Source organism: Heptranchias perlo, chromosome 8, assembly GCF_035084215.1.
Source record: "Heptranchias perlo isolate sHepPer1 chromosome 8, sHepPer1.hap1, whole genome shotgun sequence".
NCBI lineage: Eukaryota > Metazoa > Chordata > Chondrichthyes > Hexanchiformes > Hexanchidae > Heptranchias > Heptranchias perlo.
The window spans coordinates 70,574,073-70,586,473 of record NC_090332.1 but is presented as its reverse complement, the minus strand read 5'-3'; the positions used below and the strand labels follow the sequence as shown (position 1 = coordinate 70,586,473).

Sequence of the window (12,401 nt, the reverse complement as noted above, 5' to 3'; positions counted from 1 at the left end):
TGAGCAGTGGTGTACATTTAAGGAGTTATTTTACAACTTTCAAAAAATATATATACCACTGAGGAAAAAAGGGTGTAAAAGGAATGACAGCCATCCGTGGCTAAGTAAAGAAATTAAGGATAGTATCCGACTAAAAACAAGGACATATAAGGTAGCCAAACTTAGTGGGAGGATAGAAGATTGGGAAGTCTTCAAAAAACAGCAAAAAGTAACGAAAGGATTGATTAAGAAAGGGAAGATAGATTATGAAAATAAATTAGCAAAAAATATAAAAACAGATAGCAAGAGTTTCTACAGTTATATAAAAAGAAAAAGGGTGGCTCAGGCAAACATAGGTCCTTTAGAGGATGAGACCGGGAAATTAATGGTGGGAAACATGGAGATGGCAAAAATGCTGAACAAATATTTTGTTTCAGTCTTTACGGTAGAGGACACTAAGAATATCCCAACACTGGACAAACAGGGGGCTCCAGGGGGGGAGGAGCTAAATACGATTAAAATCACTAAGGAATTGGTACTCAGTAAATTAATGGGACTCAAGGCGGATAAATCCCCTGGACCTGATGGCTTACATCCCAGGGTCTTGAGGGAAGTGGCAGTAGGGATTGTGGATGCTTTGGTAATAATTTTCCAAAATTCTCTGGACTCGGCAAAGGTCCTGGCAGATTGGAAAACTGCCAATGTAACACCCTTATTTAAAAAGGGTAGTAGGCAGAAGGCTGGAAATTATAGACCAGTTAGCTTAACATCTGTGGTGGGTAAAATTTTGGAGTCTATTATTAAGGAGACAGTAGCAGAACATTTGGATAAACATAATTTAATAGGACAAAGTCAGCATGGCTTTACGAAGGGGAAGTCATGTCTGACAAATTTGCTTGAGTTCTTTGAGGATATAACGTACAGGGTGGATAAAGGGGAACCAGTGGACGTAGTGTATTTGGACTTCCAGAAGGCATTCGACAAGGTGCCACATAAAAGATTATTGCTCAAGATAAAGAATCACTGGATTGGGGGTAATATTCTGGCATGGGTGGAGGATTGGTTATCTAACAGGAAGCAGAGAGTTGGGATAAATGGTACATTCTCGGACTGGCAACCTGTAGCCAGTGGTGTTCCGCAGGGGTCGGTGCTGGGTCCCCAACTCTTTACAATCTATATTAACGATTTGGAGGAGGGGACCGAGTGTAACATATCAAAGTTTGCAGATGATACAAAGATGGGAGGGAAAGTAGAGAGTGAGGAGGACATAAAAAACCTACAAGGGGATATAGACAGGCTGGGTGAGTGGGCAGAGATTTGGCAGATGCAATACAATATTGGAAAATGTGAGGTTATGCACTATGGCAGGAAAAATCGGAGAGCAAGTTATTATCTTAATGGCGAGCAACTGGAAAGTACTGCAGTACAAAGGGATCTGGGGGTCCTAGTGCAAGAAAATCAAAAAGTTAGTTTGCAGGTGCAGCAGGCGATCAAGAAGGCCAACGGAATGTTGGCGTTTATTGCTAGGGGGATAGAATATAAAAACAGGGAGGTATTGCTGCAGTTATATAGGGTATTGGTGAGACCGCACCTGGAATACTGCATACAATTTTGGTCTCCATACTTAAGAAAATACATACTTGCTCTCGAGGCAGTACAAAGAAGGTTCACTCGGTTAATCCCGGGGATGAGGGGGTGGACATATGAGAGGTTGAGTAGATTGAGACTCTACTCATTGGAGTTCAGAAGAATGAGAGGCGATCGTATTGAAACATATAAGATTGTGAAGGGGCTTGATCGGGTGGATGCGGTAAGGATGTTCCCAAGGATGGGTGAAACTAGAACTAGGGGGCATAATCTTAGAATAAGGGGCTGCTCTTTCAAAACTGAGATGAGGAGAAACTTCTTCACTCAGAGGGTAGTAGGTCTGTGGAATTTGCTGCCCCAGGAAGCTGTGGAAGCTACATCATTAAATAAATTTAAAACAGAAATAGACAGTTTCCTAGAAGTAAAGGGAATTAGGGGTTAAGGGGAGCGGGCAGGAAATTGGACATGAATTTAGATTTGAGGTTAGGATCAGATCAGCCATGATCTTATTGAATGGCGGAGCAGGCTCGAGGGGCCGATTGGCCTACTCCTGCTCCTATTTCTTATGTTCTTATGTTCTCCTCCTTTCCTGAAGGTGAGATTCATGCTAGGGTACGGTTCCGCAACCAGCTGCAGTACTTTGCTCAGGTGCCCGGGCTTCACGTCTTAGCATAGATAAGGAGTGTTTGCAGGCGATTCAATCAAGTGAGGCATCACAGTCCTCACCTTATGTCCTTGAGAGTAACCAATCAGGAACGGGAACCCTGCCTGATTTCCCTCCCTGCTTCCGAGACCAGGTATTCTGGGGCTAACAGCAGAGCTCCAATGGCCTGGCTGACATCAACCCGCTCACCACATAGCCGTGACTCAGTGGTAGCACTTTTGCCTAAGTCAGAAGGTCATGGGTTTAAGTCCCAATCCAGCGACTTGAGCACATGATTCAGGCTGACACTCTAGTGCAGTACTGAAGGAGCGCTGCACTGTCGGAAGTGCCGCCTTTTAGATGAAATGTTAAACCAAGGCCCCGCCTGCCCTCTCATGTGGAAGTAAAAGGTCCCACTGCACTATTTCGAAGAACAGCAGGGGAGTTCTCCCCGGTATCCTGGCCAATAGTTATCCCTCAACTGACACCTTAAAACAGATGATCTGGTCATTTATCTCATGGCTGTTTGTGGGACCTGGCTGTGCGCAAAATTGGCTGCCGCGTTTCCTACATTACAACAGTGACTACACTTCAAAAGTACTTAATTGGCTGTAAAGCACTTTGGGATGCCCTGAGGTCGTGAAAGGCTCTATATAAATGCAAGTCTTCCTTTTTTTCCTTTATAGCAGAACTCAAATATGGAATCTTCACAATCTGTACATCCCAATACCACACAGCAGGTCACATTACGTGCTGGACCATCATACACAGATCATTGGATTGGGGAACCAGAAAGGTTTTTCTAGCCGCACAGCAACAGTTAAAATGAAAAATCATTATGTTACTAAACAAGGCAAGGAAACAAGGGAAACTGAACACTTTTTGCTTGCAATATCACTAACAAGCATTGCACAGACAGATGCAGAGTAAAGCTCCAACTACTTTGACCCACAATGTTCCTTATCTGTTGTTAATACTGCACACACACAACTGCCTAATCTCAGAAACACATTACAGAAATCAAATCTGCCTTGTCTAGGTTCTGTACATGTTTTGATTGAATTGAACATCTGATTAAAGCTCCGGGATTCAACTTAAAAACAATTTGGATGTTTTCCATAATTTACCCTAATTCAACAACCTCCATTATTAATGCTGCTGTAATTGTTACAATAATGTTTCCCTTGCTTCACACTATAATCAGCTGTTTTATAAATTGTCCCCTTCTTAAATTCTTAAAATTAGAGCTAGGCCATTCAGGAGTGAAATCAGGAATCACTTTTTCAAACAAAGGGTAGTGGAAATCTGGAACTCTCTCCCCCAAAAGGCTATGAATGCTGGGTCAATTGAAATTTTCAAGACTATCGAAAGTTTTTAATTAGGTAAGGCAGGTAAATGGAGTTGAGGTACAGATCAGCCATGATCTAATAGAATGGCGGAACAGGCTCGAGGGCCTGAATGGCCTACTCCTGTTCCTATGTTCCGATATTACGGGCTGCTAGATTCAGCAGTTACATAGCTATCTGTGTCTTGGTCTCAAGATTATATTAAGGATCTATACAAACATCAAGGCAACATTAGAAGAGAGACTCTCTCACAGATCATTCTTTGACTCCCACAAAGAATCCATTCATTTCTATGAACTTGAGCAGGAAAATTCAACTCTCATTTCAGCACTTCACGCATGAAACCTACCTACCGTACACTATTACACACGCTCACCTGTCTGGAAAGCTCCTTCGCATAATCCCGCAGGAAATTCTCGTCATCATCCTCCAATACCTCCACTGCATTGGGCTGCACGTACTCCACAAGAAACACCTTAGTCACCACGCCACTCTCTCGACCATCTCTAATAGTCAACAGAAAGTTTGCAAATGAGAAGAAACTCGGAAAAGTAGTAAACAGTGAGGAGGATAGTAGTAGACTTCAAGAGGACATAGACAGACTGGTGAAATTAAATTTAATGCAGAGAAGTGTGAAGTGATGCATTTTGGAAGGAAGAATGAGGAGAGGCAATATGAACCAAATAGTACTATTTTAAAGGGGGTGCAGGAACAGAGAGACAGAGAGACCCGGCGGGGGTGTATGTATACAAATCTTTGAAAGTGGCAGGACAAGTTGAAAAGGCTGTTAAAAAAGCATACCAAATCCTTGGTTTTATAAATACAGGAATAGAGTACAAAAGCAAGGAAGTTATGCTAAACCTTTATAAATCACTAGTTAGGCCCCAGCTGGAGTATTGTGTTCAATTCTGAGCACCACACTGTAGGAAGGGCATCAAGGCCTTAGAGTGGGTCAGAGGAGATTTACTAGAATGGAACCAGGGATGCGGGACTTCAATTAAGTGGAGAGATTGGAGAGGCTGGGGCTGTTCTCCTTAGAACAGAGAAGGTTAAGGGGAGATTTATCAGAGATGATCAAAATTATGAGGGGTTTTGATAGATAGGGAGAAACCGTTTCCACTGACAGGAGGGTCGATAACCAGAGGAACACAGATTTAAGATAATTGGCAAAAGAACCAGAGGGAAGATGAGGATTTTTTTTTATGCAGCGAGTTGTTATGATCTGGAATACACTGCCTGAAAGGGTGGTGGAAGCAGATTCAATAGTAATTTTCAAAAGGGAATTGGTTATATACTTGAAAAGGAAAAAATTGCAGGTCTACAGGGAAAGAGCAGGGGAGTGGGACTATTTGGATAGCTCTTTCAAAGAGCCAACACAAGAACAATGATGGGTCGAACGGCCTCCTTCTGTGCTGTATCATTCTATGATTCTATGATTTGTGTTTTGGACTAATAAAAACTACTCTCCAATGCAAAAGAATCTTTTTGCATCAGACACTTGGGAGATTTACCTAGAGACAGCCAAAGCTTTAATGGTCCCTTTGCCTGCATGCAACGTGAATGGTTTCCTGTACTTTAAGGTGAAGCTCTCCCCATAGCTTGGATTCTTCAAGAGTTGAGGTCTGCTGCCATTTACTGTGTAGTATACATCCACATCAGGGGTGTCTGTCAAATATAAAGGGCAAAATAAAAAGGTCAGTAAGGAGTTTGCTCAAAATTCCCACAAGGTTTCTTGCCTCCAATCAACTTCCATTTACGTGGAGAGACTAGAGAAGCTGGGTTTGATCTCCTTAGAGCTGAGAAGGTAAGGGGAAATTTAATAGAGTAAATAAGGAGAAACTGTTTCCATCGGCAGAAGAGTCAGTAACCATAGAACACAGATTTAAGATAATTGGCAAAAGAGCCAGGTGAGATGAGGAGAATTTTTGATATGCAGCAAGTTATTATGATCTGGAATACTCTGCCTGAAAGGGTGGTGGAAGCAGATTCAATAGTAATTTTCGAAAGGGAATTGGATAAATACTTGAAGAGGAGAAAATTGCAGGGTTATGGGGAAAGAGCAGGGGAGTGGGACTAATTGGATAGCTCCTTCAAAGAGCCGGCACAGGCATGATGGGCTGAATGGCCTCCTTCTGTGCTGTAAGATTCTATAATTAGATGTAAGGGCAAGACATCCATCTGTGTACAAGTAAATGGAGGGCTTATCACCATGAAAACAACTTCCCTTTAACAATGATGGAGTGCTAGACCTGTTACAACAATAACTGCATCAGCACAGTGGGCTGTATAACACGGTATGAGGTCTCAAAAGCAGTGCTGGTTTTACCTTTCCTTGCAGGTATTTATTTCATAGAATGGAAGCTGCTCATACTGATCTATTCAAAGTAATTACCTGAATATAAACTCTATTACCTGAATATGAAGTAGCATTTACATGTACGTATATTGGCTGCGATTCAATAATGTCTGACAGCAAAATTCCTGCCCCTAAATTAATTTTTTTTGCATGTCAACATGCTGCGCACACAGATTTGTTTGAAAAGAAAATCCCAATCCACTTTACCTTGAACTGAATTTAAACGGTTGAGTGTTGAAGCATTTTTTTTGGTGGGTTTTTATTTACTCTGATTTCACTAGTATTGTTTATGTTTTGGAGCCAGAATCCAGGCCTGGACTGTCAGAGACACCAACTCACACGTGTGAAAACTGTCCCTTTCATACAGTGGACGGTGGAGAAAAGAAAACATGACTAGTGGCAAAAAGCACTTCAAATCCAATTAATTACTTTTTTTCACCATGTCAGCTGTGGCTCAGTGGGTAGCACTCTCACCTCTAAGTTAGAAAGTCATGAGTTCAAGTCTCACTTCAGAGACGCGAGCACAAAGTCTAGCCTGACACTCCAGTGCAGTACTCTACAGCACTGTCAGAGAGGCCGTCTTTCGGATAACACATTAAACCAATGAGCCTGCCCTCAGGGGGACATAAAATTTCCCATGGCACTATTTCAAAGAAGAGCAGGGGATTTCTCCTTGTGTTCTGGCCAATATTTACCCCTCACTCAACATCATTTAAAAAACAGATTATTGGTCATTATCACATTGCTGTTTGTGGGACTTTGCTGTGTGCAAATTGGTTGCCACGTTTCCTACATTACAACAGTGACGACACTTCGAAAGTACATCATTGGCTGTAATAGCGCTTTGGGATGTCCCAATGTCGTGAAAGGCGTAATATAAATGCAAGTCTGTCTTTATTTTTGAAGTGAAGCCACTATTGTTAGGTGAATAAATATGGCAGCCATTTTGTGCGCGACAAGTTCTCATAAACAGCAAACGAGATTAAATGATTGGCTAATTTGTTTGTTTATCGTGGTGTTGGTTGACAATAGGAGTGTTGGCCAACACCCGAGGCACTCCCTACTTGTCTTTGAATAGTACCATGGGACCGCTGACTTCCACCAGCACAGTCAGACCTCAGCTTGATGTCTCACCCGATGCATGGTACCCTCAATGGCAGGATTCCCACGGTATGGCACTGAAGGGCCAGCTGAGATTACGTGCTTAATACCTGACGCGGTGCTTGAACTCACGACCTCTCAGCACAGAGATGAGAAAGCTATCAATTGAGCCAAGCTGACGCGAATGACATAGGAAGATTTATTTGTTGGCACTCTCCCAGACTTGAACTACAAGGTAAAAGTTGCAAGTGGGAACCAAACCGTTAGACTTCCCCACTGATTCAATTCTGTTTTGTGATTTGGTTCCTATGGCAGTGATGGTGTATATTTGCTGGGGCAGATAATATTTCAAACATAAAAGACTTTCATTTATTTAGAGTCTTTCACAACCCCAGGACGTCCCAAAGTGCTTTGCAGCCAATTAAGTACTTTTTGAAATGTAGTCACTGTTGTAATGTAGGAAACGGGGCAGCCAATCTACACACAGCAAGATCCCACAAACAGCAATGTGATAATGACTAGACAATCTGTGGTTTTGTTAGGTGTTGGTTGAGCGATAAATACTGGCCACAGAGAACTCCTTTTCTCTTCTTTGACATAGTACCATGGGATCTTTTACGTCCACCTGAGAGGGCATCCGAAAGATGGCACCACCGGCAGTATTCCCTCAGTACTGCAATGGAGTGTCAGCCTAGCTTTTGTGCTCAAATTCCTGGAGTGGGATTTAAATCCATGATCTTCTCACTCAGAGGCGAGAGTGCTATCACTGGGGCACAGCTGACACTTTGTTTAGTCCATGTCCATGTTTACATTCTTTGGGCAGCTACCAAGCATGAGTAGTAGAACAAGTGTGTACGTGCAAGATGGAAATCACGCTGCTAACCTGCACAGGCAGTGCAACCATCACAGGCTATTAATCTTTGCCGCCAACAGCAGTTGGCATCCAAAAATGGGGATGAGACAACAACAACAACTTGCATTTATACAATGCCTTTAACGTAGTAAAACGTCCCAAGGCGCTTCACAGGAGCGTTATCAGTCAAAATTTTACAACAAACCACATAAGGAGATATTAGGGCAGGTGACCAAAAACTTGGTCAAAGAGGTAGATTTTAAGGAGCATCTTAAAGGAGGAGAGAGCAGTAGAGAGGTGGAGAGGTTAGGGAGGGAATTTCAGAGCTTAGGGCCTAGGCAGCTGAAGGCACGGCCGCCAATGGTGCAGCAATGAAAATCGGGGATGCGTAAGAGGCCAGAATTGGAGGAATGCAGCGATCTCGGAGGGTTGTAATGCTGGAGGAGGTTACACAGATAGACTCAAGAGGTATATAAAAACATCGAATAATAATCATGGGAGATTTCAACTACCCCCAAATAAACTGGTAAGAAGAGGTAGGGAAAGGGGCAAAGGGAATGGAGTTTATAGAGTGTGTACAGGACTCCTTTCTCACCCAGAATGTGAGAAGCCCAACAAGAGAGGAATCACTGCTGGATCTAGTAATGGGAAATGAACCAGAGCAGGTAAGAGAAGTAAGTGTAGGGGAACATCTGGGCAATAGCAATCATAACATAATAGGGTTTAAAATAATGATCGAGAAAGACATAAGTAAGACAAAGACCAAAATAACAGATTGGAACAAAGCTAATTTGGAAGGGATGAGAATGGAACAAGGGAAGGTAAACTAGAAGTAATTTTGACAAAGAGATAGAACAGCAGTGGGAAATATTTAAAATGATGATCAATAGAGTTCAGGAAAAATATATTCCTCTAAAAAACAAGAACAAACTAACCAATAATGAAACACCATGGAGGAATAAAGGGATATGGATAAAATTGAAACTAAAGAGAAAGGAAAGGATGACAAAGGGGAATACGAAGACGATAGGAAAGAAGTCAAAAAAAAATTAGGGAAGCAAAAAGAAACTACAAGATTAAATTATCAAGGACTATATAAAAAAATAGTAAAGTATTCTACAGCCACATAAATAACAAAAGAATAATCAGCATAGGGACAGGGCCACTAAGGGATGCACAAGATAAACTCACAGGTAATGATAACAAAATTGGCAAAAATACTGAATAATTACTTTGCCTCAGTATTTACCAGGGAGACTAACAAGGTGGGCATGACATTAGAAGAAGAGATCAAAAAAGATATAAAAACATTTAAGATAGAAAGGGGAGAGATAATTGATAAACTAATCAAATTTAGAGAGGATAAAACCCCTGGTCCGGATGGATTGCATCCGCGCCTATTAAAAGAAGTTAAGGAAGAGATAGCAGAGGCACTATTACATATATATAAAAAATCATTAGAAAAGGGAATAGTGCCAGAGAACTGGTGGACTGTTAATGTTATTCCTATATTGAAAAAGGGAGATAGAACAAGTCCAGGGAACGATAAGCCAGTTAGCTTAATGTTGGTGGTAGGAAAGATAATGAAATCTTTACTTAAAGATGTAATAGAAAAACATCTAGAAAACAAAAATACAATAAAGAATAGTCAGCACAGATTTCAGAAGGGAAAGTCATGCTTGACCAACCTTTTTGAATTCTTTGTAGAAGTAATAGAAAGAGTAGACAAGGGTAATGTAGTAGATGTAATATATTTGGATTTTCAAAAGGCCTCCGATAAGGTACCACATTGTATACTCATGACTAAGAATGTGGAGTCTGGGGACAGGAAGCAGAATCGATAGCAAGTTGGCTACAAAACAGAAAACAGAGAGTATGAGTTAAGGGTAGCTACTCAGACTGGCAAAAAGGTGGGAAGTGGTGTTTCACAGGGATCGGTGCTGGGACCAATGTTGCTCACAATTTAAATTAATGATTTGGATTCGGGAATCAGAAGTACAATTTCAAAATTTGCAGACGACACCAAATTGGGGGGGTATAGTTAATACAAAGGAAGAATGAGTCAAAATGCAAGAAGACATTAATAAACTTGCAGAATGGATGTGTAATTGGCAAATGAATTTCAATATAAATAAGTGTGAAGTGGTACATTTTGGTGAGAGGAATAAGGAGGCCATGTACTGCTTGGATAATAAGAGTCTAAATGGGGTAGGGGAGCAAAGGGATCCAAGGGCACAGATACACAAATCACTACAAATAGTGATGTAGGTTAATAAGACCATAAAAAGGCAAATCAAGCATTGGGGTTCATTTCTAGAGGGATAGAATTGAAAAGCAGAGAAGTTATGTTAAACTTGTATAGAATTTTGGTTAGACCACACTTGCAGTACTGTGCACAGTTCTGGTCTCCATATTGTAAGAAGGATATAGAGCCATTGGCAAAACAAATTGACAATTATGATACCAGAACTGAGAGGATATACTTATTGGAAAGGCTGAACATGCTGGGGCTCTTTTCTCTAGAAAAGAGAAGTTCTGACCTGACAGAGGTCTTTAAGATTATGAAAGGGTTTGATGGGGTAGACATAGAGAAAATGGTTCCACTTGTGGGGGATTCCAAAACTAGAGGTCATAAATATAAGATTGTCACTAATAAATCTAATAGGATACTCAGGAGAATCTTCTTTACCCAATGAGCGATACGAATGTGAAACACACTACCACAAGGAGTAGTTGAGGCAAATAACACAGATGCATTTAGGAGGAAGCTAGATAAGCACACGAGGGAGAAAGGAATAGAAGGGTATGCAGATAGGATTAGATGAAGAGGGGTGGGAGAGGCTTGCGTACAGCATAAGTGCTGGCATAGACCAGTTGTTTCTAAGCTGTAGACTTGATGTCCTGTGCCTCTGGAGGCGTGTATGTGCCCATGGTTATATTACTGGGGTTCCCTCCAGCATCAAGGATATTAGAGTCCATTTCAGACCCATTGTAGTCAAGTGATCGTCCTTTTTCTTACCCGACTTGATTCCGATAGGAGTATTGGTGTCAATTTCATGCTTGGGTTTGCCAGGGAGAGGGACCCTCAACGGGATGATATGTGGGACTGCGATGGATCCGGCCGTCATTCCTCCAGAGGGGAGCCACCTACGGGGAGAGACCAGAGACAACATTTTCCAGGAGAGCGCAGGGACAGACCCTATCAAGCAAGAGTCAGCGACACCACCACAATTACTTCCAGTCAGAAAGCCAAGTTGAAGGGGCAGAGCCTGGGGAGTAGGGCATCACCATGGGTTGGGAGCGAGGACAAGGTATAGCAGGCAGCTGTTAACGGCAATGATAGAGTCTCACAAACAAACCCTGAAACTCAAATAATTAATTTTATGAACAGTTAACCCAAAAATTGTAAATAACCCTAATAATTATAAATAATAACACCAATAATTTATAACCAGTAGGGTTATTAATAATCATTAACTTCAATAATTATAAGTAATAACTCTATATTTATAAATATTACAATAATTATAAATAATAAACCTTTTGGTTATTAATAACCCCAATAATTAATAACCCCAATGATTATAAATAACCCAATAATTATTAATAATTCCAATGAATATAAATAATGCCAATGATGATTAATAACCCAATGATTATAACTAACCCCAATGAATATTAATAACCCCAATTATTATTAATTAACCCAATGATTATAAATTACACAATAATTATTAATAACTCCAATGAATATAAATAACACCAATGATTATTAATAACACAATGATTATAACTAACCCCAATGAATATCAATAACCCCAATTATTATTAATTAACCCAATGATTATAAATGACTGCAATGGTTATTAATAAGTCAATAATTATTTGTAGCACAAATTATTATCAATAACCCAATGATTATTAATACCACAAATGATTATTAATAATCCAATGATTATCAATAACCCCAATGAATATTAATACCCCAATGATTACTAATATCCCAATGATTATCAATAACCCCAATGATTATGAATAACCCCAATGATTATCAATCATCCCAATGATTATTAATATCCCAATGATTATCAATAACCCCAATAATTATTAATAACCCCAATGATTATCGATAACCCCAATGATTATCAATAATCCAATCCATATCTTTGAAACATTGTAACAGTAACTGCTGACCAAACCAGAAAATAATCCGACCCGCCTGCCCCAGCTGCTCCCAGTGCCGCTCCTGGCCGCTCAGGTCGCTTGTGGCCCTGACTGTAGCTCTCCTCCTGCCTTCGCTACCACCAACAACCGCACAACGCGGCTGCGGCTCCGCCAATTGGCCAGCAGTTGTGGCGTGGCAACCATCGACGCCAATGAAATCAACGTTTACGGATACATTAGCAACGGCGCGCCTAGAAACAACGCCTGCGCAGTTAGAGTTTGGCGGAGGCGGTTGTAGCAGCTGGCAGGTGGGATGTGGGGTAAGGGGGAGACATGGAGACCCAAACCCAGAGCTCCCACTGATTGGGTTAT

General features: G+C 41.1%; 1 protein-coding gene across 5 annotated transcripts in view; it reads right to left on the bottom strand.

Annotated features, from left to right (window-relative positions):
* Nucleotides 1-12,160, bottom strand: part of dzank1 (double zinc ribbon and ankyrin repeat domains 1) — a 79,766-nt gene extending 67,606 nt beyond the window's left edge. For 3 of the 5 annotated variants that reach the window (XM_067989244.1, XM_067989247.1, XM_067989248.1), the window contains exons 1-4: nucleotides 12,060-12,159; nucleotides 10,885-11,012; nucleotides 5,067-5,220; nucleotides 3,932-4,061 (exon numbers count right to left, since the gene is read on the bottom strand). In XM_067989244.1, coding sequence (XP_067845345.1) covers nucleotides 3,932-4,061; nucleotides 5,067-5,220; nucleotides 10,885-10,993 — 393 coding nt within the window. In that variant the 5' untranslated portion in view covers nucleotides 10,994-11,012; nucleotides 12,060-12,159. Of the gene's footprint in view, nucleotides 1-3,931; nucleotides 4,062-5,066; nucleotides 5,221-10,884; nucleotides 11,013-12,059 lie in introns of all 5 variants that reach the window. The other 2 variants (XM_067989245.1, XM_067989246.1) reach the window with 2 other exon arrangements.
* Between the last annotated feature and the right edge of the window lie 241 nt (nucleotides 12,161-12,401).